Source organism: Canis aureus, chromosome 11, assembly GCF_053574225.1.
Source record: "Canis aureus isolate CA01 chromosome 11, VMU_Caureus_v.1.0, whole genome shotgun sequence".
NCBI classification, from domain to species: domain Eukaryota; kingdom Metazoa; phylum Chordata; class Mammalia; order Carnivora; family Canidae; genus Canis; species Canis aureus.
The window spans coordinates 35,138,177-35,165,528 of NC_135621.1; the positions used below are offsets into that span (position 1 = coordinate 35,138,177).

General features: G+C 39.7%; 2 protein-coding genes across 5 annotated transcripts in view; one reads left to right on the plus strand and one right to left on the minus strand.

Moving 5' to 3' along the window:
* Positions 1 to 959: 959 nt before the first annotated feature.
* The window catches only part of TCP11L2 (t-complex 11 like 2), a 38,548-nt gene continuing 12,155 nt past the window's right edge, over positions 960 to 27,352 (minus strand). For 3 of the 4 annotated variants that reach the window (XM_077914780.1, XM_077914779.1, XM_077914781.1), the window contains 7 exons: positions 24,225 to 24,345; positions 22,770 to 22,990; positions 21,585 to 21,721; positions 11,239 to 11,426; positions 10,850 to 11,031; positions 8,251 to 8,423; positions 960 to 3,415 (listed from right to left, as the gene is read on the minus strand). In XM_077914780.1, the coding sequence (XP_077770906.1) occupies positions 3,174 to 3,415; positions 8,251 to 8,423; positions 10,850 to 11,031; positions 11,239 to 11,426; positions 21,585 to 21,721; positions 22,770 to 22,990; positions 24,225 to 24,345 (1,264 nt within the window). In that variant the 3' untranslated portion in view covers positions 960 to 3,173. Of the gene's footprint in view, positions 3,416 to 8,250; positions 8,424 to 10,849; positions 11,032 to 11,238; positions 11,427 to 21,584; positions 21,722 to 22,769; positions 22,991 to 24,224; positions 24,346 to 27,352 lie in introns of those variants that run through there. The other variant, XM_077914782.1, reaches the window with a different exon arrangement.
* Positions 12,697 to 13,077, plus strand: LOC144323857 (large ribosomal subunit protein eL37-like). The gene has a single exon (XM_077914783.1). It carries the CDS (start codon positions 12,719 to 12,721, stop codon positions 13,010 to 13,012), a length of 294 nt encoding a protein of 97 aa, XP_077770909.1. The 5' UTR covers positions 12,697 to 12,718; the 3' UTR covers positions 13,013 to 13,077.

Here is a 27,352-nt window from a genome sequence, read left to right on the forward strand (position 1 = left end):
GAGAAATGAATCTCTGGAGCTGTAAGACTGAATCCAGCTTGCATTGCATTCTGAATCCAGAGTCCTGCAGCTTGCATTGCCCTGGTTCCTACTCATTTTCAGAGCCCGATTTCCCAGATTAAGAAGATTCTGTGAGGTACTTGATATCTGTGCAATAAGCTCCCTTTCTGCTTCAGTTGGCCTGGGTCCATTTCTGTTGCTTATACCACGTGTTCATGTGTGAGAGCACGTAGTACACAATCTACACACAGGAATATTCCAGCACCAATAGCAACTGTTCTTGGCTGAGGTAATCTTCCCAAAATATAATTTCCAAATATATAATTTTTAAAATACGACCCTCCCATTTCAAAAGATTCAGATTCTTTATCTGTTTTAGGACCAACCCCCAAAATTTTAGCATTAGCATCTCAGAACCTTTTTACCACTCTCATTTCTCCTCCCCTCACTTTCACTTTTCTACCATATGCTTGCTGGTTCTTGGCTTGCCATCTCTCTACCCCACTGGATTCACCATGCACTTGGCCTATTGTGACTTTTACTTTCTTAGGCTTTTGACAATTCCAGCCCATCCTTCCTATTGTAGTTCAAGAACGATCTCCATGAAATAGAATTTGATGGTATTCCCCATAGCACACTATGTGTACTTGTTTTATGGCCTTTATTACACTTTGTTGTGATTGTTCACAAGTTTGTCCTTCTTCCTAGGTTATAAGCTTGAGGACAGTGTCTGTCGAGTCACTATGTATCACAATACTTAGGATACTCCTGGGCGTATAGTATATGCTCAGTAGGTATTTGTTGACTGATTGTCTGACTGTGTGAGTGAACATGACCTGATCTCTATAAGGCTCTGACAATCACCAGAAGAACCATTCTAGAACAACTACAATAAAGGCTGTACAATATCCCAGCCCTGAGCTACCCAAAGGTGGTTTAGAAAACAAAGAGACACTGGCTATCTTGATAATAACTTTTAATGTTTTAAAATTTAACTAGTGCACACAATACATGTTTTAGCAGAAGAATGAAAACGTGTGTTTGGTGCCTAATAAAATTGACATTACAAAATAAGACCATGTTAAGAAAACCTCAAAAGTAGAAGTAAACATTTAAGTAGAACAAAATGAAAAACCCAAAAACAAATGAAAAAAATGCTAAGGGATATGCTTTTAAAATAGTAATAAATGCGGTTGCCTAAATGCAGACTTGAGATGTTGAGATTTACTTTGGGACTTAAGAAAAAAAAAAAGAAAAAAAGAAAAAGCAGCAGAATGCCCTTCATTTTAAATGTATTTTTTAAAAATGTCTGCACATTGTTTTCCTGTTTGCAAATGCAGTATAATCAAGTATATATATATAAGGATACCAGCTGGATTCCAAACTACTGATAAAAAAGTACACCACCTGGTCTTCCCATTAAGCATACAGTTTACATCAGAAAGCAACAAGAAGTCACACTACATATTACTTTTCCATGTCAGACCCTCCCTGCTACCTATGCTCCAAAGTGAACACAGTTGAAAACTACTTCAACTGAAGAGAAAAAAATGAAAACAAAAATCTTCAGCACCTTATAGTTTCTACGCACAGGACAACACGGGCAGACAGGAAATACAGGAAGAGAGAGAGAAAATGGGTAAGACCAGTGATGTGCTCTTCAGGAAAATTCTATGTATACACAGCTGCTCAGATAGATAGAATGGCTGATTTATATATTGGTCATTCTGAGAAAAAAAAAAAAAAAAAGACTTTCAAAAGTTCCGCAAATTTTGGCAGATCCCTTCAAAATGTAAAGATTGGAGACACTTTATTCGCACAATCATTTCCTAGAACTTTATCAAATAATTAAGTAGCACCATAATGGTGGGAGTCATAGTGAGGAAAAGTTGCTAAGGAAGAAAGGAGTACTCCTTTTTACTTCCTGCCCACTCTTCCTTACCAGAGTACTAAAGATTCGATGCTTAGGGTACAAAATAATCAAAATGTGTTTTATGGGAATGAAGTACTTTCTAGACTGTAGTGCTTCCCTTAACATTTCAAGAGAAGTATGTAATTCCAGGACAAGCAGATTTCTCTAAAATCCTGATGACAACCACTGCCAGCTTGGCAAAGTTTTGCTTTAATGCTCAAGAATGTCAGATGATAGTGATACTTAGAAGAGCATCTTGTCAACAGCGGGGTAAGAATTTAGTCAGCACAGGGGGCATCTGCTAGCAAGTTATATGGTTAAAAAAATTCAAAGTTCAACTAATTCTTTTTCAGATGTGAACTCCATTGAGAATGGGGATCTCCTGGGGATCTGGTTTTGTTATTAGCTTCCCTTCTTATAAATAAATCAATTCAAACCACTCCTGCCTTATGTAAAAATATCAAAATCTTACATAAACCTTACCAAGCAAGGCCTGAGAAATGCAAGGACATTCACTAAGATATTTGTGCAAAAGTTGTTTCTCTCAGAGAGCAGGGTAAGTTTCAGGCAGAAACCAACCTCTGGGATAAAATTTTAGATGGGATTTTTTTTTTCCTATTTTCACTAAATAAACACTAGAAGTTTTATCTAAAATTTGTATAAAGCTTTAAAATATTTTTAATAAATTTAAGTTCTAGACAAATACTGACAATTGGTAATATAAAATGTGATTTGGTACATTTGTGGAATTTGAAGACTTACTATGTAAGTTTCTATTACACATTAATATTTAATTGTACATTTCAAATACAATTATGCTTACTTCACATCATTTATTGAGAACATAAATCCCCTTGGTTACTCTCATGACTTCCAACCCTTTAAGAAGTTGTACCAAAATTAAAAATCATTAGATTTGATAGTGACAAGTGAGGAAATACAACTCCTTAAGGTTGATGAATAAGCCATATATGAATGCTTATGAAAACATTTACAAATATTATATAGGTAATATAATTAATTACAAATTACTTTCTGTCCATTAAAAACATCTCTTTTGAATTTGAAAATGATGCATGAATAGGGTGTATACAATGTGCATGTTTTCTGCAACGTTAATATTACTGGATTATACAAATTCAAGCTAACACTGCACCACGAACAGGACTGAGAATGTGCCATATCTGTAATGCCACTGGTGGAAACAGACTGGGTACCAAAGTGCTGGATTTTCAACCTTGCATCCAATGTCAGTTCCTCTTTAGTCAGAAGATGAAGCATCTGCCTTTCCCACGGCTTCCTCGCCGAAGAGCAGCTTTCGAAGTATATTTGCATAAAATGGTCCATACACTTGTTTGTTGAGATTCACAATGTTTGCAAATTGAGAGCCTAGCTCTTCCAACTCCTGTTGAATGACAGCAAGGCCTCCTGGCATGGGAGGCATGCATTTTTGAGGACTTGGAAGACAAAGTAGGCTTTTCATGTATAGTTGGATTCGTTTATCTGAGGAAAAAAATAAGATATCTTTTAATCTGTCCCATTATTAAAGAACATGATTTTTAAAAAGCAAATGAGAATAATAATTACAGCGGGTGAATTGCCATAATATTCCCAATTTTCTGCCCTCCCTGTATCCATGTCCTTTATGAGGTTGCCTTGCAGCTCTTCCCATCAAAGGCTATAGACTATCTCCCCATATCTTGAATTGGGGCTGGCCTCATGGTTGGTTTTGGCTGATACAGAAGGTGGCAGAAGTGCCGGTATGCTAGTGGCATACAGAGACTCCAAGTGCCGTGGGTCACATCTGCTTTCTCTACCCACCACTGCACATGAACAAGCCTGGGCGGGGTGAGAGACCACACTAAGGGAAGCCTGGCTGTTCCACGTGAGGCCATCCTAGACCAACTTGTAGCCAAAAAGCTTACAAACGCTCGAGAAAGACCAGGAAAGGTCAGCAGAGCTACCTAGCCAACGCAGAGCTGATTGCGTATGCATGTATGAGTCCAGCAAGACCAGATGAACTACCTAGGTGCCCCCATGGACTTATGAGCAACACTAAAGATTTGTGTTTTTTTAAGCGATGGAGTGTGAGGTGCCTTGTTACGCAGCGATGGCTGAGAGACAAAAAGCATAGAGCACCTTTGGAGTAGGACAGGAACTCTTTTACAAAAACTTAACACTTAGTGTCCATAATTTTTTTTATTTATGTACATGAAAGTTGAGTTTGTAAACTGGTACTGCCAGTTTGGTCCCACAAAATGTTTTGTGTGTTTTTTTTTTTTTTATAGAAACTATTTAAAATCAGGGGATTTTGCATTGAAATCCAAATTTCCTGTTCCTCTTGAAAAATCTAGAGATCAGACAAACTTGGAGGCACAAATTACCTCAGGACCAGAGTAACCACACATCCAGGTTTTCCCAGTACAGTCAGGGTTTACACCTATTGTCCTGGCATAATTAACAAAAATGCTCTAAAAAGTGTCATGGTTTGGACAATAAATTATACAGTTACCCTACCTACAGCCAACAATGGAGGCACTGAGGAGGGCTGCCCCAACAGGCACTCCAGTTTGCCATTTTCTCCATCATCCTACTTCCCTGCTTCAGTCTATTTGCATGTAAGGCAACTTTATAAAAGGATGCAAATGTATAAGTAAATTAGGTTGCGATAGTATTGGTCAAATAGTTACTGGACAGGCCAGACCCGCTATAGGCCATGCTGCCCCAAGGACTTTCTTTGGCTTTGGAAATGGAAACTTCACAAAGAAAAGTTTACTAAGGAGAACACAGTCCATAGGATATGGACAATGATCACATTAATGAAACACTGGTCTTCAAACACTTCTCCCAAAAGTCACACATTGTAGCCAGATCTGACCTAGAACTCTAAGTTCCCAATGTCACATGTCCTTGTCTTAGCCACAACTATTTTCTCTTGCGAGACAACCCTTCCCTCTCACCTCACCTCTGCCCAAAGTCTAAAAGATCCTTCAATGACAAACCTAAAGTTACCTCCTTTCTGTGGCTTTCCCTAACATCCATCAGACAATCACGCCATATTACTGTTACTTAAGAACATGTGTCTTTCTCCCTTCTAAGACAAGGAGTTCCCTGAGGATGAGGGCTGTGTCTTTTTTTTTATCTTTATATCCCTGGCCTCACATGTGGAAGACACATCACTGAACTGAACTGAAATGAAGTAAGAATGGAATGAAAAAGTTCAATAAAGGTGACTACGTCCAATTGAAAACAAGAGAGTCAGGGAGGAATGGGGTGGGCAAAGAGAACTTGGCCTCACCTGTAATATGGAAACAAGAAGAAATCATTTGTGTATGTATCACTTATACAATTGAAAATTACTTTTAAAAAACTGATAGCTACAAGCACACAAATAATCTACAAAGCAGGTAATCTAAAAAATAATTTTCCCCTGGTTTTCTCATATGCATTTGAAAAAAAGCTGGTTTGAAAGAAAACTTTTCTAGTTATCTTAAAAGGCTAAGAACACAGTGGGAGTTATACTCCCATTGTAAATAAACAGCACATCCATCAAGAACAAAAGGTGGCAGACTATGGGTACCAGAATGAGGGAAAGAAAACCAAGGCTAACTGGTCCTTCTTATGCCTCTGGGTTCCTCTAAGAGCTTAATTTACTCCAACTCTTCTGCAAGCAGAAAATTAAGAGTCAATTGTGTACTAAATTTCCCGTTAGACTGGTTGCCTACTCTCTGGAGCCCAGGTCTGTTTTTATCACAGATATGGTCCAACACCTTCCTGCAAGATTGTTTAAAGAAAGAAACTCTTTCAAAACTGTTATTATGCTGACAAGTGGTTCTGTCTCCTCTGTGGACGAGTCGGTTTTTAGGCCAAGACTAAAATGACAGAAGCATTTGTCCAGTTAGGAGCAGCCAAACTGAGTCCCTGCCAAAGGCGTGCCCTTGGCTTCCAGAGTCGTTCGGGAGGGCCACTCAAGTGAGTCATTTGAGTTTCTAGGCAACGATACTTTGAATGAGGTTAAAAATGCTTTCAGTTTGCAAAAGAGCAGGAAAGTTGGACTGGGAATAGCTGGGTGAAAAAAAAAAAGTGCTTTATGGGATTTTAAGAGGCCACCATGGGGTGGTGCATCCAGGTGGGGCATCCCAACTTCCCTCTGAATTACAAATATTTCCCTTAACCACAGCAAGGGCACAGAAGACACCCGAATGCTCCTGCCACCGTGCCAACCCACAGCAGGGCTCCAGTTCTGACTACAGTGCCCACTGGGAGTAGTTAAGAATATGAGCTCTGGAGTCTGACTCATTGAGAGTCCCTAGTCTGCAACCAGCTGGTTATATGAGTTACTTACCCAGCTAAGTCTCTGATGTGCTCACCCCTTCTACAAATACAGTTGATCCTTGAACAACATGGAGGTGAGGGGCACTGACTGCTCTCATACAGTCAAAAACTTACATAGAACTTTTTGGCTCCCCAAAAGCCTGACTACTAATAGCCTACTGTTGACCAGAAGCCTTACTGAGAACATAAGCAGTTAATTAACACATATTTTATGTATTTCATTCTTATAATAGGCTAGAGAAGACAAAGTGTTATTAAGAAAATCATAAGGAAGAGAAAACACATTTACAGTACTGTATCAAAGAAAATCTGCATGTAAGGGACCTGAGCAGTTCAAACACATATTGCTTAAGGGTCGGCTGTATTTACTAAATGCCATGCTGTGGGTCCAGCCTGGTACAGGGATATAGCAGAGAAACATGCATTCTATCCTCATGAGGCTTGCACACTAGTGGGGCTAGTGGTGTGTGGTAGAGACTGCAGACAGTCTGCCCCTCCTCCTCCCAGGTATGGGCTGCCCTGCTGGAGACCACAGGCTGTGAGGACACAAAGGCGTAGGCAGCAAAGGCATGCAGGGAAGGGCTTAGTTCCAGGGGGCTGCAGCTATGCTGTGTTTGTCACTGTCGTCCAGGGTCACCTCTAAGAAGCCCACAGTGCTGCACACTGGCACTACTCCTTTCTGGGAAGCAGTTAAAGCCTTGAGCTTTTAGTGGCCTAAATCTCCAGCATTCCATGTCCCCAGGGGTAAGGATGAGAGAAACTATGTGAGAGCCTCAAATAAATAATGACAAGCCTTTGTACTCTTAGGGAAGTCAGTGTTGTACATTGAAAACTTGCAGATTAGCCATAGGTCCCATTCCTCTTCTCCTCCTTCTGGTCTTTATTCCTCACTCTCTGCAGCAGACACTTGCTTTGTGCCCCACATCACCCTCTCCCCCTCCTTCTGGCCACAGCACCCCAATTTGGTCTGGGGGAAATCATCTCCTCTCTCTCAGACCAGGTGCTGCAGGGAAAGCAGACTCACTCTGGCTCCAGGAACTGAACATACATCTCAAGCTCCAGTTCCTTCCCCTCTGGCCACCATGACTGATTCAAGAATGTGTTTTGACCTACAGCCATGCCAACTGGAGCCAATGAAGCTCAATTCTGGGGTCATTATTTGGGTTAACAGTAAAGCCAATACCTTGTTTTTCACTTGACTGCAATGTGGAAAGATACAGGCTGGAGCTGAAGCTGTCTTGCCATGACAGAAAAGAGCCTATCTGTGATGACAGCCAGCCCAAAGGAAGGCAGTGTTGAAGAGTAGAGGTGGGGAAACTAGTGCCAGTGACACAGTCTGAACTCTAACTAAGCCATATAGAGCCAGTCCTGCTCTGCTCTTATTGGTTATGTGAGAAAATGCACTTCCTTCTTGCTTAAGCTGGTTCAGTTCTGTCACAGGTAATAGAAAGAGTCCTAACTGATGCATTCCCCATTTTCCCAACTCACCAACATAACTTGACACCGAGATGGTCACTTGCCTAGAAACCAAATACAAAAAAAGCCCACCATCATGTGCCCCAGTTCCACAGACTCTTTACTCATTGTCTCTTTAAGTCTGACCGAGAAAAAGGCCTTAGCTCCCTGAGCCTTGCTCACAGCAGAATTGGTATCTATTTTCTGTGAACTTACTGCCAGCGGGTTTGGATTGTTGCACTGATTTAGGATTTTAACGTTACTGATAGCATTACGATATTTTCTTCATAAAAATCTATTGGCTGGATAGTAAGACAGAGGGCCCTCGAACATTCCCCTACTCTATTATTACATATACACACAGAATAAGCAATGAGTCTCAAACCTTTGAAATTTACAATTTCTTTCTTTATATTTTTATATTTATTCTCCAAAAAGAACAGGTAATCTGTTTAAGACTAAAATGCAACTGACACTTGACACTAGTCAAAACCAGCAAGTTAAAGCAAATTGGAATTGAAGCAGAAACCAATAAAAACATGACTCACCAATCAAGGACCAGATAGGATTGTCCTCCTCTTCGATGCTTGAAAATTGACCTATAAGATTAGCTTGGACCTCAGCATTTAAAGTGGATAAACCTCTCTCCACCAGGGCTTTGTTAACCTCAACACAAGTCTGAACACCAATGGAATTCAGGACTTCCTTCAAGTTAAAGGTCCTAAAAAAACATGAAACAAAACTGCATCAGGAATAGGTTTTTTTGTTCAGCAGTTTATATCTATCTTTTAATATACCAACTTGTTTCAAATGTCTGTCACTTTTCATTTACAAAGACAGTAAGTACCTCTATTAGCATGAACTTAGAATATAGTAACTCCTCCCAAGCACCAACCCTTATGTGTAGCAGATTTTTAAATACTTAAAACCATTCAATTCCATAGGTACTGTTTAGTTAGGAAAGCAAAATCAGAAAAGTATGGTCCCCGAAAATATGTCTGCAACTTCATTTTCATGCAGGACCATCAGAAAGGAAAATACCTACTTACTTCTTAAAATAAACGTTTTGGTCTGAACAAATTAATTCAAGTTTGTTTTTTTTTTTTTTTTTTTTTGTCAAATCTATGCTTACAAAATGAAGTAAGAATCAATTCCTTTATGCCTCAACAGTGAATCTATAAAACCAACCAAAAACAAGAAATGAAGGGACACCTGGGTGGCTCAGGGTCAGTTAAGCAACCAACTCTTGGTTTCAGCTCAGGTCATGATCCTAAGGTCCTGGGATCAAGCCCTGCACTAGGTGCTGTACTCAGAGCAGGGAGTCTGCTTGAAGTTCTCTCTCTTACTCTTCTTCTGCCCCTCCCCCCACTTGTGATATCTCCCTCTCTCTCAAATAAAAAACCCACAAGAAATGTGTGTTAAAAAACCCACAAGAAATGAAGATATTCAGATGTTAATACCATAGTGACAAATTACCTAAAATTCTTGATCTGTCATGATCAAAAAAGCTCCTTCCTACTGTTACTTTCAAGAAACTTTAAAAAAATCCCAGAAAACTATGAAAAGCAATTGGCAGAGGGTTATTTAAGAGGTAAGGAAAAAGACGTGATCAGAAAGGGCATGTGGTGGGTCCACGCCTTTAGGGAATGATGATTAAAAATGTCTCTTACCATCCAGAAATAGTCTTTAAAGATAACTCTGCAAAAATGGGAATTAAAGGATGAGAGAACAGGAGTGGGTATGGGAAATTAAAACAATAAAGCAATCAGAGGGGCAGAGCCTCTATAAAGAAGAGATTTTACAACTAACCAGTTATTAGCAAGCAGCATGTGCCAGACACCTGCACTATGTGCTTCATGGTGAATCATCTTAAGTTCCCACATCTGTAAGTAAGCACAATCATCCCTTCTTACAAGTGAGAGAATGAGGCCCAGAGTGATTTGGGAATTTGTTCAAGGGTACCTAACAAGCTAATAGCAGAGCTGGAACTTAAACCCTGATCTGTCTGACCTGAAGCTTGACTTCTTAGTAACCACTTTGTTATATGCTTTATATTAATACTTAGCAGCATTGTGGGTTCTCTAAAGGTTTAATAAATAAAAATTTCTGGAAAGAAATAGTTACCATGTGGGGAAATGCTAAGGTAAGACCAGCTGCAAACCTAGAGAAAGTTCCTTTTAATTCTAGGTCTTGGGTCCTGGAATGTGAAGGAAATGAGCCTGGCTGATTAGCACAGAAGCAGTAGAAGAGGAAGGGCCTTGACACAGCCCAGGGCTCAGGCCTTGGACTGCCCTTTTACTCGCTGTGCACCCCAAGGCAAATCCCATTCTCTCTGACAACTTTGGATGCTATAATCACTCAGGCTCCTCTTGGCTCTTAATATTCTAGGATTTTATCAAATAATTTATGTGTTTTCTGAATAATGGGAAAGAGATGGAAGAATAGATGCAACTCACTCCAAAGATAGGAATGAGCAATGTAAGGTCTTAAAAATACCTGAAAGGGGACACAGCAAGAGGAGGTGACCCATATAAGACCCATGAAAACATCTGATCATTGACTAAGATTAGGAATTTTCTGACTTGCACAGGATTTGCAACAGGATGATCTAAATGCAAAATCTAAATGAGATCTAAGGTTTGATACTGGAAATGAATATAGCAAAAACAAGACCTTCACTGGACTTGTGTCACATCACTGAAGGACAGGATGACACTACTTCTAAAGACTTGATAGCAGGCTGGATCAGTAAAGTTGGTATATACTTCATTGCAGAAAAATGATGGAATCAGAACTGAATAGGAAAGCCTCCATGATAAGGCTTTCTAAACACATAGCTTGGAATTCTGGTTTTGTTTGTTTCACAGCACTGCCAAATAAGAGCTCTTGCACATGCCCATCCTAAGTGGAAATATGATACTCAGTCTGGGACTTGTCATGGAAAAGACCTCTCCCTTCTTATGAAAGGAAATATAAACCTTTAGAGAGAGATATTAAAAGAAATTCTAGAAATAGAAGGTATAAAATAGGCTTCTCTAAAGTACAGCCCTGAATATCACATCCAGACATCCAGGATTATTCACAATCTCTGAAACACACGCAGAGCCTTAATATGAGGATGAGCAGATATAAACACTTGGAACTTACTCTTTGTTCATGCCTTCAAGTAGAACAGCTGAAATCCTTTTTAACCTGTTTGCAAGCTCAGGGAGGCCTTCTGTAAGAGCACCCACCATGTTGTTGGTAATTAGGGACAGGCAGGCAATAATTTTCAATTGATTCAGCTTTTCTGTCAGTTCCTGAAGACGTGCTCCATCTGTCATGAGTGTCTAGCATATTTATTTTAAATGTAAAAATAGAAAGGGAAGCTCAATACCATGAAAATATAAAACAAGCAATGTTACATCCAAACTCCCATTTCTATCTGATTCCAGGAAAGTCATTAAACCACATGCAACACTAGACCAACTGATGCACAGATAGAACTTGAGAATTAAAATGATGGAAAACTTGAGGGAAGGAAAAAACCCACTCACCTCTGGTAATTCCTTTTTCAGATAATCCCACTGTAACAGTTTTAAATAACTGTTATTTAGCACCAGCGTAGGGCTCAGGCTTGGTTTAGAGCTGTTTTCAGCCCCAGGAGTTAAAGCAGTCTCAGAGAGAGAAAGTAGTTCTTCATTGACAGATTCTTTTATCCATTCTGTAGTTTGATCAAGAGCACCTATAAGTGAAAAGGCCACATATTTGTCCTATTGCTGTTGATCCCTTGTGTGCATTCTACATGGCAGATGTTAAGTTAGGAGCTAGGCATGAATGAAAAGACAGGCACACCTCTGAAGGAGCTTATAGTGCAGATGGGGAGACAGAGCTGTAAACCAATAATTAGAGCAGAATACAACAAATGCTAGAAGGCACAGGAGTGGAGGGAGCAGACACTGTCCAGGACAGTCTAAGATGAAGAGCTCTGTAAATGACACCTGAAGATATAAGGCAGACTATCACTCCAGGCCCAGCAAACGGCGCATACAGAAACCCAGAATAGTGAGGGAATATGGCACATTCTGGATGCTACAAGCATATCTGTATTGCTGGTCCATAGAAAATGAGGGAGAGTAGTAGCAGATGACACTGGGGAGGTAGGCAGAATCCAAATCACACACAACCTTGAATTCTGTGCAGAGAAGGTATTTAGACAAAGGCATTGTTTATTAAACATGTTTGGGTCCTGGGTCCCCTGAGTGTCTGATTAGAGCCATGCCTTTCCCAAAATGCACATGCATGCTAGTGTGCACACTTATACTTTTGACCCAGTTCTAGGGTTTCCCACTAGAAACAATCTGCTTTTTATACCACATTGCTTATAAAACTGTATTTGGTAGAATTTATAAGGTGGAACTTGCTAAAAAAAAAAAAAAATTGCATACTGAACACAGGAGTAGATTTTTTTTAAAAGCACCAGAGAATGAAATAAAGAATAGTGATCCTGAAATGCTTCCTCAGACCCAGCGTTTGAGCAGGGGTAATTTGTCAGCAGCTCTGGTTGCCACACCAGAGCAATATTACCTCAGAATTTCATAACTTTGCTTCTCCTCAGTTGGCAAATGTTCTAATTCTGTTCATAAAGATGTAAAATTTGTAGTCTTTTATTTAAAGGATATCCAACAGAAAGAGAGAAAAGGGGGGGATCTTTGTGGATATAATTACAACGTGGTGTTAATAAGCATTTATACTGCGTGCTCAATCATTTACAGCTGACACATTTAAAAGCCCATTTAGTTATCTCAAAAGCAACAGTGTACCATAGTGATTCTCAATCGTGGGTGATTTTAGAATCACCTGGAGAGCTTGAAAAAGAAAAGAATGATCTTGGGCACAGCTCCTGGAGATTCTGATTTAATCAGTCTGAGATGGGGCTCAGGCATCTGTGTTTAAACACCCCAGGTGATCCTATTATGAAGCCATAATTAAGTATGACTGGTAAAGTAGCTCTTTGGGGTCTGCCGCGGAAACAAGATGACGAAGGGGACATCATCGTTCGGAAAGCATCGCAATAAGACGCACACGTTGTGCCGCCGCTGTGGCTCTAAGGCCTACCACCTTCAGAAGTCCACCTGCGGCAAGTGTGGCTACCCTGCCAAGCGGAAGAGAAAGTATAACTGGAGTGCCAAGGCTAAAAGACGGAATACCACTGGGACCGGTCGAATGAGGCACCTAAAAATTGTATGCCGCAGATTCAGGCATGGATTCCGTGAAGGAACGACACCTAAGCCCAAGAGGGCAGCTGTTGCAGCATCCAGTTCATCTTAAGGATTTCAACGATTAGTCAAAATAAACGTTCTGGTTTTAAAAAGTAAAAAAGAAAAAAAAAAAAAGCAGACAGAGCATGAGTTCAGAGTGAAACATCAGCTTTCCTCTAAGGGATCTACTGAGATGTTATTCCCACAAGCTAGTACACTGACCATTCTATGTGGCTCCAAATCCAAGGTCAACCCCGTGGGACACTGGTACCCTTTATTTTTCATATGGGCAGTAATTCTCTTCATTCATTCATTCATTCATTCATTCATTCATTCATTCATTCAATAACTGAACACTGAATATGCAGTAGGTACTGTATCAAGTGCTATGGAGTCTTAGATGAGTAAACATGTTCCGTGCACTCAAGAAGCTCTTAGTCTACTAGGAGGGGGAAACACGAGAACAGGCAATAGCCTCCCAGGTGCATTTACCTAAGAATTTCCTAGGAGCTGTGGAGGCCCAGGAGCATTGCACCTGACTTCAACTGTGCATCCAATACATGCTTCTATTTTCCTGCCAGGGAGACTTGGCCTAACCGCCCTGAAACTACCTGGTTCTCTAAATCTAAATCCAACCAGTCCTTACTGGTCTCACCTAAATCCCTCTGCCTGTTGGAAGCCTTCCTTCATCATATGGACTCATTCTTAGCTCTCCCTTCTCAGAGCACCTGTCCTTGAATTTTTGATCTGGCTGTCATTTTTCTTAAACAGCTGAACTAAAAAAACAGCTTCTCTATTTTTAAAAAAATTGTTATTAAATATTTCAAGTGCATCCGTCTTAATTTCATCTCACTAGTGAGATCACTGAGAGTCTAATCTATGATCTTTATTTTTTCTTTCTTTCCCTTGACTTACTTCATATCACAACTGATAGGTATGTGACATGTGGCTTTGTTTTGTCAGACACATTTGCTTTGAAAAATACTCAGATACCTTTCCAGTGGTACTTGTCATATAGGGGTTGGTCTAAAAGCCTCTGCTCTCTGTGTCTGGCATTAGAGACCTGGTAGGTTTCCAATTCACCATCTCTGGAAGTAACCATGGGCTTAAGGAATGGCTCAAATAGTCTCCTTCAGACTGACAAACTGATTGGTCCTACAGGTCTGCAGCTATCTTTCCCTCCCTACTGTCATCCAATAAAATGTTTGTACTAATGTACACAGTACATGCAAATCAAAACAAAGTGGTTTTTGCAAACTCTTTCACAAAGCAGAGAAGGGAATATTTCTCAATTCATTTTATGAGTTCAGCTTTGCCATGGTGCCAAACCCAGACAAAGGCATTACAAGAAAATTACAGAGTGATCTTTTCCAAAAAATACAGATGCAAAACTCCTTAAGAAAGCATTAGCAAGGTAAAGTATTAGCAAGATAAAATAATTAACTATGACCAAGGGGTACAATAAACATTTCAGTATTACAAGGTTGGTTTAACATTAGAAACACAGCAATCGATCAAAAAAAAAAAAAAAAAAAAAAGAAACACAGCAATCACTGTAATTCAGAATATTAACACTATAAAAGAGAGAAAAAAAAAGATCACTCCAATAGATACAGAGAAAGCACGTGACCAAATTTAACATGTGGCCTATTTAGATAAAAACTCTCAGCAAACTTCCTCAACACAGAAAAGAACATCTATGAGAAGCTGCAGCTAACATCATACTTAATGGTCAAACAATGGAAAAACTCTTCCCTAGAGTGGCAAGGATCCTCTCTCTCATGACTACTAATGAACATTTGATTGGATGTCTTAGTGCAATAAGGCAAGAAAAAGAAACAAAAGTCACACAGATTTAAATAAAAAAGAAGAGGAAGTAAAACTGTCTTTATTTGCAGGCAAAATTATTGTATACATAGAAAAACCTAAGGAATATTCCAAAAATCTACTAGCATTAATAAGTTAATTTAGCAAGTTCTCAGGATGCAAAGCCAATATTTGAAAATCAGTTATATTTCTATATACTAGAAAATAAAACTTTTACAAAATATCATTTATAATAGCATCAAAGAACACAGAACAAATGAGATTAACCTGAACAAAATAAGTATGGAACTGATGGGGGTGCCTGGGTAGCACAGTTGGTTGAGCGTCCAACTCTTGGTTTCAGCTGGTCATGATCTCAGGGTTGTAAGACAGAGCTTTGTGTCAGGCTCTGCACTTAGCACAGAGTCTGCTTAAGTTTCTCTCTCTCCCTTAGCCCCTCCCCACCTTAAATCAATCAATCAATCAATCAATCTTTAAAAAAATTAAGTACAAGACTGGAACACCAAAACTAAAACATATTGCTGAAATAAATTAGATTTTAGTAGTGATATCTAGTTCACAAATTAATAGATTCAGTACTGTGAAGATGTCAATTCAACATAATTCTAATCACCATCCCACCTGGCTTCTTCTGCAGAAACTAATAAACTAATTAAAAATGCATATGGAAATTCAAAGCACCTAAAAGAGGCAAACAATTTTGAGTAAGAAGAACAAAGAAAGAAGACTAACAATACCTGAATTCAAGACTTAGCCTCAATAACCAAGACTGTGTCATACTGGTGAAGACATATAGATCAGAGGATAGAATCGAATCCAATAAAAAAAAAATGAAGTACTGATATGTGCTACAACACAGGTAAATCTTAAAAATATAATAAGTGAAAGAAGCCAGACACAAAAAGCCACACATTGTATGATTTGATTCATATGAAATGTCCCTAACTGGCAAATCCATAGAGACAGAAAGTAGACCAGTGGGCAAGAGGGTTCTTTCTGGCACAACAGAAATGCCTTATATCTTGTTTGTAGTGGTAGTTACAGGGGCATATTCTTTTGTCAAAACCCACAGAACCATACACTTAAAGTGGGCACATTTTACTGTATGTAGAACATACTTTGATGATGTTTAAAAGAAAAAAAGAGATATGGGTTATGAGTTGGTCAATTAAGTCCCTGAATCTAAACCTAGTAAACACAGATTAAAATCACATAAAGTTTCATCAACACTAAACATATATGTAAATATTTATGTTATGTAAAAGCCACTGGTTGTGCTATTTAGTGCTACAAGAGCATTCAGGGGAATGTCCTGTAAAATCTGTCAGTTTAGTATGAATGAGTTTAGTATTTGAGCCTCCTCAGATGAATGCATCAAGGGTATCCCCATATGGATTATTCAAGGAATACAATTCCCATCTTTGCTGACTTCTAATATGGTAACTAAGCATGAAACCTAGTACTTAAGGATGAACTCTGAGTGACCTCTAAAAAGGCAACAACTCCATATCCTGGATCTGGGGGACGGCCTGTACAATTCTGAGCAGACAGTATTCACATAAACTACGAGAATGCTGCAGAATATGTGAATAGGAGATGTGGATGTTGTGCAAAGCTTTAATTGGCTCCCATTTTCAATATTCTAGCAAGTACATTCAGACTAAGTACTCCAATTTCCATTTAGAAGAATATAGTTCCCTTATCCATGACACCTGCTCTATTATGCCTAACAATACCTCACCTCCCTTTTGACACTGATTTTCTTTCCTTTTTTTTTCTTTTTTTTTATAAGTAGGCTCCATGCCCAACATGGGGCTTGAGCTCATGACCCAAGATCAAGAGTCACATGCTCTACTGACTGAGCCAGCCAGGTACCCCTTGATATGGCTTTCTTCGAGAAATCATTTTCCCTCCTTCCATGTGAATATCAGTTAAGAGGTCCCTGACCATGGGTTGACCTACCTGAATCATATGCTCATCAAACTTTCCTGGGATCTGAATGGTGACTATAGCATTCAAGGATGGCCCATTTTAAAGTATGCATTAAGTCTTCTGATGATGGAGCTAGGAACTTTCCTTATTTTTTCCTGCCCGGATTCCCGATGTTCTCCTGGTTTCTGGCCTTGCTCAGGCTCAGCTATTTTAGCTTTTGTGTGAACTACCGCCATCCTTCCATTCACTTCCCTTTTTGCTAAATCAGCCAAATCAGCCAGAGTTGGTTTCTGTTGTTTTCAATACAACCCAGTTGATGAAACACAAAAGTGAAAAATCCAAAGAAAGTAGCCAAAACAGCAGCTTGGTTTAATCTTGGCTTGGATGTAGGAGACCTGGCTTCCAGTCCTAGCTCTACTACTTATTAGCTGTGTGACTCTGTGTTTGGGCAGGCCATTGCTGAACATCAGTTTGCTCATCTTCTGCATGTTCCATTAAGTTCTTAAATGCTTTGTGTGTCAGGCAAAGAAAATAAAATTGCAGTTTGATGTGTTTCTGAAAAATATTTATGTCCTATAGGATTTTTAAAAGAATCAATGAGTGAAAATATCAGTGAGGGTGACAAAACATGAGAGACACCTAACTCTGGGAAACAAACAAGGGGTAGTGGAAAGGGAGGTGGGTGAGGGGTTGGGGTGACTGGGTGATGGGCACTGAGGGGGGCACTTGGCGGGATGAGCACTGGGTGTTATGCTATATGTTGGCAAATTGAACTCCAATTAAAAAAATTTCAAAAAAGAATCACATGAAATTTAGTTCTATGAGAATATTTTATCAGACATAAGATATTACCTAAATAAATAAAAACCTTCTGAGTATCTTAGAAATTACTTATGCTCTGCACCCCCAAGGGGTAATCTGTTACTCTTTTCACAAGTAATTTAGTTGTTGAACCTGATGTGGTCATCCTATTGATGCTTAGTGTATGTGTCCAATCATTGCCTAAGGCTTTCTTAGGTATACTGTAAATCAGAGAATTATATAAAAACTCTGTGTTGGCAAAATAAAATATTTTCTGGAGTCAATTTAGAAATCTAGGGTACATCTATGTATTAATTTTCCAATAATTATTTTATAAAAAATCATGTACACACAAAAATCCAATCCTTTTGTCCTTCTGCATGTTACTGTGAGGCTCTTATTTTGATATTAGGGCACAGTGACCGACTTTTGGCAGAGGGACTTGAGGATATAATTAACAACTGACACACACTCTGATTCCTGGACTCTTGATTTCTCTGGGAACATATTTAGAGCTAGGCAATAATGACCTATATACACAACTGGATTTATTCTATTCTTAAATCTCTGAAAATATCCAAGTCAATGTGAAAAGTACAAATGAATTGCAGGTCACTAAGCCTAGATTTTAAGACAGAAACAAATAATTTAACATGAACAAAACTGTAATTCAAACCAATATTAAGGAATTTGCTCCATGAGACAAGCTATCTTGATTCAAGACACGGACACTTTCCGCACATGTGTATATACATGTACACAGGCACACAAATGAAACCAACCAATAAAATGCTGGAAAGGAAAACACTGCTACAAACATGGTTACTATAGTGCAGGTTTGAGATTCAGGTTCTACGTAGGGTTCTATTTCCATTAATCCCTCTTTCCCTGAGGAGCTAAAACAATACAGCCCTAAAATCACAGAATTTTTATTGTGGAAGGATCCTCAGATGTCATCTAATCTTATCTTCCACTCAGTGCCACACTCCCTCTGCAGATACCCCAAAGAAAGTCAGTATCTCATCTGAAGACCAGCAGTGTTGTGTAGCAGTTCAACGTACATGCTTTGGGGCAGAGACATGTCTGGTTTATCCAGGCTTTAGCAGTCACCTCAGCTAAGTACCTTTTTTTTTTTTTTTTTTTTTTTTTTTTTCAGCTAAGTACCTTAACCTCAGTTTCTTCACTTATAAACAGTGAATGATAACAGTGCCAGATTCATAGGGCTTTGTGAGGCTTGAATGGGCTAATAAAGGTAAAATGTTTGGCCATAGTAAGGACTTGGCATATAATAAGTGTTCAATAAAATGATAGCTGGCACTGACTACTAGTAATAGAAATACCCATTCCAAGCTTAAAACAGCTCTTGCTGCTAAAAAGGGTCAAAACTAGCTGCCTGTTATTTTTCTCCATTGGTCCTAGTCTACACTACAGAGCTTAACCCAAAGTCCCTAAACCAATATCAACAGGAGGGCAGTGCTCCTGGCCTATGTGTACCTCCTTATTACCAAGCAGAATGTACATAGCTTCATGGACTGTTCTTCCTATGACCCTCCATGACCCAGGCCCTCCTCCCTGGACATACTCCAGACTCTTTAAAAGTGTCTTTAAGAGCCCCTTTAAAAGTGACACCAGTTTGGCTTTGGCTTTGTTCACATAAGGCCACCATACTGACTATCTTGACCGAAAAGCTCAATCCATGAAGAGTGGGGGTGAAGTGGATGAATCACCCAAACAGTCTTAGAGTGTGCTTAGTTAAAGCCCATAAGCTAGTATTAAAAATTTGCCAGTGAGAGAATCAGTAAGCCAGCCTTTTGCCAGCTGTGCAAACATCTGGGATCTCAATTCCCTCGCCTGTGAAATAAAGCATATAACAGTACTTAATTAACTAAGTAACTGTGACATTTACTTAACTAAGTAACTGTGACATTTCACTGAAGTACCACGTTCTCTACTCCCAGTCTTTCTTGACCCCTCTCCCAGTCCAGTTTTAATGCCCACTAGTCCATGAACCTGCTCCCATTAGGGTTACCAAGGATCCTCATGTAGTCATATCCCATGATCAAACCTTGACTTTCATTTTTCTTGACCACTCAGCACTTGTCATAGCTGATTATGTCTTCATTCTCCACTTTGTTCACTTGTCTTGCAGAACATCACCAGCTCCTGGCTTCCTTCACTTCTCTAGCTACTTTCACAGTCACCTTTGTTAGATCTTTCTCCTCTTCTCAAGCTCTAGATGCTTTAGAGTCCCAGGTCATTGTATCTATACTCACTCCCCAGATAATTTAATCTAGTGTAATATTGTGGCTAAGAAAATGAACTTTGTAGCCAGAACACCTGGGGGAGTCCCAGCTCCATAGCTTACAAGTTGTGTCATGGAGACAAGTGATCTAACTAATCTATGCCTCAGTTTCCTCACTCATAAAATGGGGAGTAATTTCCTAAGGTTGTTGCAAAGATCAAATTAGTTAATACAGGTAAAGTACTTACATGTGGTAAGCATTTTATACATGTTAGCTATTATTCTAACATATCTTGGCTTTATCTATCATAAATATACTGATGAATCCTGAATATGTATCCTCAGTATCCACCATCCAACTGTACTCTAGTCTCTTACACCCACAGGCCTATCTGATGTGTCCATGTTGATGCCAAACAAGATCTCAAAGTTCATATATCTAAAACTGAACCCTGATTCCATACCACCTCCCTATTTGCCTTCCCTTGTTGCCCTACCTCACAGACAGCCATCACTATTCACCTTGCTGCTCAGGTGAAAATCTTAGCATCATCCTCTACTCCTCCCTGTTCTCCTTTGTTCAGCTTTTGGTCAATCATTTGATTCAACTTTCAAAATACATCCAGAATCTGGATTCTTCATACTACTTCCACCCTTGCTACTTGCACTACTTGCTCCCTGGACCATTACTTCTTACTGGAACAACTGCAATACCGCCTACTTGGTGCCCGTCTCCCTCTCCAATTTGCTCCTGTTATAATCTGTTCTCTACCCAGAAGCCAGGGTAGTCTTTAAAAATGAAAATCACACGTTGCCCTCCTGCTTAAAGCTCTCCAGTGACTTCCCATCACTCTTGGAATCAACTCTAAAACTCCTCTCATTTCCTAGCAAAGCTCAATAGGATCTTTTTCTACCTCTCAGTCTCGTCTCCTCCCACTCTCTCCCTGCCTACTCCACTCCAGCCACACCGTCTGCCCCGTATCTGTCCAAGTTCCCATGCAAGCTTAGCTTCCAAGCTTTTGTCCCTCTGTCTGGAAAGTTCTTCTCTTACATCTTCACATGCCCCTTCCTCTTTCCTTTGCAAACTCAGCTCAAATGTTACTTCTTAGAGAGGGCTTCCCAGTCTACATTATCTTAAAAAACACTACCTCCCCCACTCCTGCCCCATTGCTCTCTGCCCTTTTTCCTACTTTTCTTCATAGCACTTAACCCATCTGACAATATATGTTATTTGTTTGTTTGCCATGCCTACTAGAATGTCAGCACTCCTCAGGGGTCACAATATTGTTTGTTCACTACAGTATCCACAGCAACTAAGTAGTCTAGGATATTGCAGGTGCTCTCTCTCTCTCTCTCTCTATATATATATATATGTATGTATGTGTGTATATATATATGTATGTATGTGTGTATATATATATGTATGTATATACATATATTTTAAAGATTTTATTTATTTATTCATGAGAGACACAGAGAGGCAGAGACCCAGGCAGAGGGAGAAGCAGGCTCCTCGCAGGGAGCCCGATGCAGGACTCAATCCCAGGACCCCGGGATCACACCCTGAGCCAAAGGCAGACACTCAATTGCTGAGCCACCCAGGCGTTCCACAAATATGTATTTTTTAATACATGAAGAAATGAATAGTGCTTTGCACAATTCTTGGAACACAACAGATAGCTTAAATCTGTGATGTTGATTTCAGAAGTTAAAAAATGTTAATGTTAAAAAATGTTAAACAGAAAAGCCAAAATCCTCTAGGGATACTCCTTAAGATGTCAAAAACATAAACATCATATTTCCATTTAATTTCAATATATACACATTATATTGCACTTACTTGGAGTTTCTTCTAAAATTTCTTGGAACTTGGTTCTCTCGTAATCCACCAGCTGGCGTTGAAGATGTGGTCTAAGACTCCTAATTGTAAAATTGACCATGTCCATTTTCATGAGGTCCAGGACATGAAATATTTGTCTAAAAATTTTAGAATTCAAATAGTTAGAGTGGTGTTTAATGACTGAAATTCATTAATTGTGATCTATTTGACAGGCTGGAAAAGATAAACATCCCCAAATAGTTTTGAAATTCCAATTGCCATTGGCAAAGTCACTTTTTTCTATCTTTCTTTCTTTTTTTCTTTTTTTTTTAAGATTTTATTTATTGGTTCATGAAAGACATAGAGAAAGAGGCAGAGACATAAGCAGAGGAAGAAGCAGGCTCCCTGCAGGGAGCCCAATGTGGAACTCAATCCCAGGACCCGGGACCATGCCCTGAGCCAAAGGCAGATGCTCAACCACTGAACCACCCAGGCGTCCCAGCAAGGTCACTTTTAATAGAAGGCATTACATGTGCATTCCAAAGGTATTCTTCACAGATCTCAAGAGTATTTGCTTGAGCAAATACAATACCTCCAGCTGATCCATTACACCCAGCCGTAAACTGATAGACACTAAGAAGGATAAACAATGAGTCTTAATGAGACAAAGAAGATTCAAAAAGGAATTTTCATTTGAAAGCCCTGAAATTTTAAGGAGTCTGAACAAAGTATATATGGTTTCTATTCCTACTGGAATGGGGGTGGGTGGAGAGAAAAGAAAAAAACGTACAGGGCACTGAGGCACAGAGGAAAAATACTTCAGTTTTGCTTATCTGGTTTTCTTCTAAGATCAAGGATTCCTTTGAAAGACTAGTTATTATTCTGTGTTGCTCAATTCCCACACTTCTCTATTGTGTGTGTGTGTGTGTGTGTGTGTGTGTGTGTTTTAAAGATTTATTTATTTATTTGAGATAGAAAGAACATAAGCAGGAGGGGCAGGAGAAAAGATAATCTCAAGCAGACTCTGCACTGAGCGCAGGACCCAATTTGGGGCTTGATCTCAGGATCCTGAGATCACAACCTGAGCCAAAACCAAGAGTCAGCACTTAACCAACTGCACCACCCAGGCACCACCTACCCACCCACCTTCCCTTTTGAATGAACTCAAAGATACTCTGAGAAAATGCAAGCAGTGTAAGTGCTAACCTCAGCACCTCCACAATGTTGCTGGTCGCCTTTAGCTCTCTGATATCGTCATCTCGAACGGGAGCACACAGCTTTCCCATCGTACTGATGACATAGTTGGCCAGGCCCTGGATGTCGACAGCACTGTGCTCAGCCTGCTGCCTAATGAGGTCTGTGTCCAAAACTTCACAGATCTGGTTGCGAAGTCGGTTGCCACCAGGAGTCAGAAAAGAGAGGAGAATCTACATAGGGAAAGGAAAGAGAAGTTAACAGCATTGTTATGTGGATAAGGGTTGTCATTTTTTACTTCCAGATGACTAAGCTCCTTGTCCATATTTTAATGCCCTGGATGCCACAGAAGCATTCACTGTCTGGTGGTGGGTCAGAGTGGGCACTCTAGTGTCTCAACTCTAAAAAGAAAGCTCTATCTTCTGAATTAAAGCCTCCACCCCAACCCATGGGAAGTTACTGAAACTACCAAAATGAGAACAACTGGCAAGGAAGCAGTATTATTGAAATAACTTCAAATAGTTTACAGATAAACCATGCAAAGAGAGAACAAGTTGCAGATCATGGCTGCATAAGGACCCTTTAAAGAAGAGCAAATGGAAATACCCTATGGGCTCCATTAGTGTATTTTCTATGTAAAAATATTTTTTTAAATTTATTTATGATAGTCACAGAGAGAGAGAGAGAGAGAGAGAGGCAGAGACACAGGCAGAGGGAGAAGCAGGCTCCATGCACCGGGAGCCCGACGTGGGATTCAATCCCGGGTTTCCAGGATTGCGCCCTGGGCCAAAGGCAGGCGCCAAACCGCTGCGCCACCCAGGGATCCCAAAAATATTATATATTATATAAGCAACCTCTCCTGAGTATTCACCACACAGCAGACACTGTGCTTACACACACCACACATGGTTGGGAGTACAGGCTTGAGCCAGAGCATCTCAGCTCAAATTCCTCTCCACTCCTCAAAGCTGTGTGACCCTGCATAAGGGAACTCCATTTCTTTTTTATTCAGTGAAAATAACAGAAGTAACTACCTCACAGCATTATGGTAACAATAATGAATAATCTAGTGTTTGGCACAGAGCAAGTACTTTGTGAATGTCAGTTAAAACTGTAACTGTCATATCATTTAATTCTTATGATTACCCTGCAAGTACTCAGGACACAAAAAGTCATGGAGGGAAAGCTTGTTAGACAACCTGTCACCAAACCAGGCTGTCTGGCTCCTGAATCTGTGCTTTTAACTACTGTGACCACTACTCTGTGTGCTAAACATTGCCCTGTGCTCCTTCCATTGCCGTATTTCCCTAGCTCCCACCCCACCCAAGGAAGTGCATTTCAGAAAACACTCTTCCAGTGATTGAATTTACTCAGTTTTCCAAAAAGAATCTCCAAAACTCTTTAGAGGACATAAAAACAGCCTCTGGGGGGAAAAAAAACTTACTAATCAATACAATATTAACTTGCCTCTCTGATTTCTTCAAACAGTTTGATGGCATGTTCATACTCAGGAGGCTCAGCATTCAGTTCTGACTCCAGGACGTCCCAGAAAGCCCGGTGGACAATGTGTTTTACTCGACTGGCTAAGCTACAGGAAGGAAATGAGTTGTTTTTAAAAATAAGCATTATCTTTCCTGATTATAAAAGAAACATGCTCATTGCAGAAATCTTAGAAAATGCAGAAAAAAAATCCCAGAAAATGGCCCATAATCTCATTTTTAATCTTTTGACACATTTCCCTTGTTCAAAGTATTGTTTTAATATAGTTGAGAATAATCAACTAATTATGGTTAATATTCTGTCCTAACAGATTCCCCCCACACTTTAAAAATGCTTCCTTGCTATAGCTTCAATAAATTCATAAAATTCTGTCTTAAGGAGATTCCATAATTTACTCAGCTACTCTTTAAATCTTTAGACTTGTTCTAGATTTGTGGGGATGAGACAGCAAAGTTGCTCTTTCCTCAACAGCTACAGTTTCATTGCACAGAAAAGAACAGACTGACCCGAAGGAGACATGCATGTGAATTGCTGCCAACCGCAGTTTAGATGTCCCATTTAAAGTTAGCCAGACCAAAATGCTGAAATGGGAACTTTACTAGGAAGAGCTCACAATAGAATAGGTGGCCACTTTGCTTCACCCCTTATGTCAATGCCCTAAAATAGATGCACATTTAAATATGCATCCCTACTGAACTTCTATATTTGGCAACAGTTTTAAGAAAAGCACATATTTCCCTGCACGGCACTCGCTTATGAGTCTCCAACCCCTACAGCGCATACATCTCTCCCAGGCAGAGGCCATAACTTCTCTTTTAAGTACCTGCCACTATACCAAGCACACTACCTGGCATACATGAGTGTTTGATGAATGCACAGTGAATGAATTAATAATTTGATAGTTAAGCACATCCTTTTAGAGTATAAATAGCTAAACATACAACAATGCTATGAGAAATTAAAATTAGCTTTCTAAGGAGTGTGAGTTAAAATTGTTTCTGTAACTGCAAATGCTATATTCTACCCAGCAACTTTAAATGTTAAAACTTATTCTAGTTGCCTGACTAGATTTATTCAACGTAAATGCTATTTCTAATGTTGACCCTCTTGAGCAGCTATAGAACAATTAGAAAGGCAAACACTGCTAGGATGGACTTTCACCCTTGACTTTACAAGCCTCATGTAGTTGGCTTGAATGGATCAATGGCTCATAATATGCTATTGCATTTTTAAATAAAGGTAATGGTCCTAAGCTTGCACTCTGCTTTCCTTGCTCACATTTTCCAGATATGGCAGAAAATGAAGGAAGGAGGCATTCCTATTTCCCATAGTATCAAAATACTTATGTTCAAGGTACTCAGATACCTATGAGCATGCATTTCAAGTGAGTATTTTAGTACCTATCATATCCTTGGGGAATGTGAGGTTCAGAAATGGACTCAGCAGAGCCAGGATTCAAACCCATAGCCTGTCTGATCCTAAAGCACAGTGCTTCACTAATGCCTATATCTGCAACTTTTGAATTTAAAGTATAAATACTCCCAAATTGTCTTTTGCTATACTTCATAAAACACGCTAATTTTAACTTCGAACATTCATTTTCATTAGTCAGTCAAAAATGTTTCTAAGCCATCCAATATGTGCCAGGCCCTGTTTTAGGTGCTGTGGTTACTATAGTAAAAAGAAAAGTATCTGCTCTCAAAAAGCTTATTTGTTAGCAGGGACAGAAAGACAAAACCAAAACACATTAAAAATGAATAAGGCAATTTCAGAACCATGAGGAAGACAGAACAAGACGGTGTGGTAGATAGTGATGGGGAAGCTGCTAACTTCACTGGTGGTTGAAGAAAACTTCTCTAACACAGTGACCTTTGAGTTGAGACTTGAAGGAGGAACAAACAAGCAGCCAGTGAAAATCTAAGGGAACAACACTGAAAAAGCAGAAAGGAGGACAAAGTCCTTACACAGGATAAAGCTGGTGTACTCCAAGGTCAGCATAGAAGCCAGAGCACCTGAGGCATAGCAAGCAGGAGGGAAAGAAGAGACACAGTTGGGAGTAGGGCCTTGCTGCCTAGGGGTTTGAGTTCTTATTCTAAGTGTAATAGAAAACCATTAAAGGATTTTAAGCAAAGAAATGACCTACTCTCATTAACCCTTTTGAAAGATCACTCTGGCTACCATGTGGATATGGAGGATGGACCATGGGAATCAAAGATGGAGCCAGGACAACCTGCTAGGACTTCAGAGTCCAGGTCAGAAATGATGGTGGCTGGGCCTAAGAGTGTAGTACTAGAGCTGGTATAAAGAATTGTGGTAAAATGCAGTTACCATAGAAAACCAAACAGATACAACTATTTTGGCCAGTAATCTTAAAAAGTTATTAATGATTATTATGAATAATAACCTCAAGAGGGGACTATGATCCATATTTCGAAGAAGGAAAATTATGATGTTGCTATTTTCCTGCTTTAAAACAAATAAACATAAAAGCTCCAAATAGGATCGAATATTATATGCTATCTTAATTGATAGAGGAAATACCTCTATATTTATTTTTTTATTTTACTTTATTTTTTTTAGGATTTATTTATTTATTTATTCAGAGAGAGAGAGAGAGAGATAGAGAGAGAGGCAGAGACACAGGCAGAGGGAGAAGCAGGCCCCATGCAGGAAGCCCAACGTGGGACTCGATTCTGGGTCTCCAGGATCATACCCCGGGCTGCAGGTGGCGCTAAACCTCTGCACCACCGGGGCTGCCCCTGCCTCTAAATTTATAAATGACACTGTGAGGTTGAAGATTCAGTGTCATTATTCATGAGCTAACTATGCCTGTAAAGGTGATTTATGTGTAGTTATGACCTCAAACCTTTTCTCCTCTTTGTCCGAGGGGATTTATAAGCCACCAAAGTCAGAGAGGCTGAGGCAGGATATAAGAGCATGGCTCTAACTAGAGGTCTCAGGGTTGGGAGGGTTGGGGCCGGGGGCAGTGAGGTTAACCAGGGGTGCCCATGTAGTTGTAATTCCTATCTTCAGATGTTTCTGAGTCACCTATTCTTAGGACTTTGGCAGCTCAGCTACATTTATTTATCTTTCAT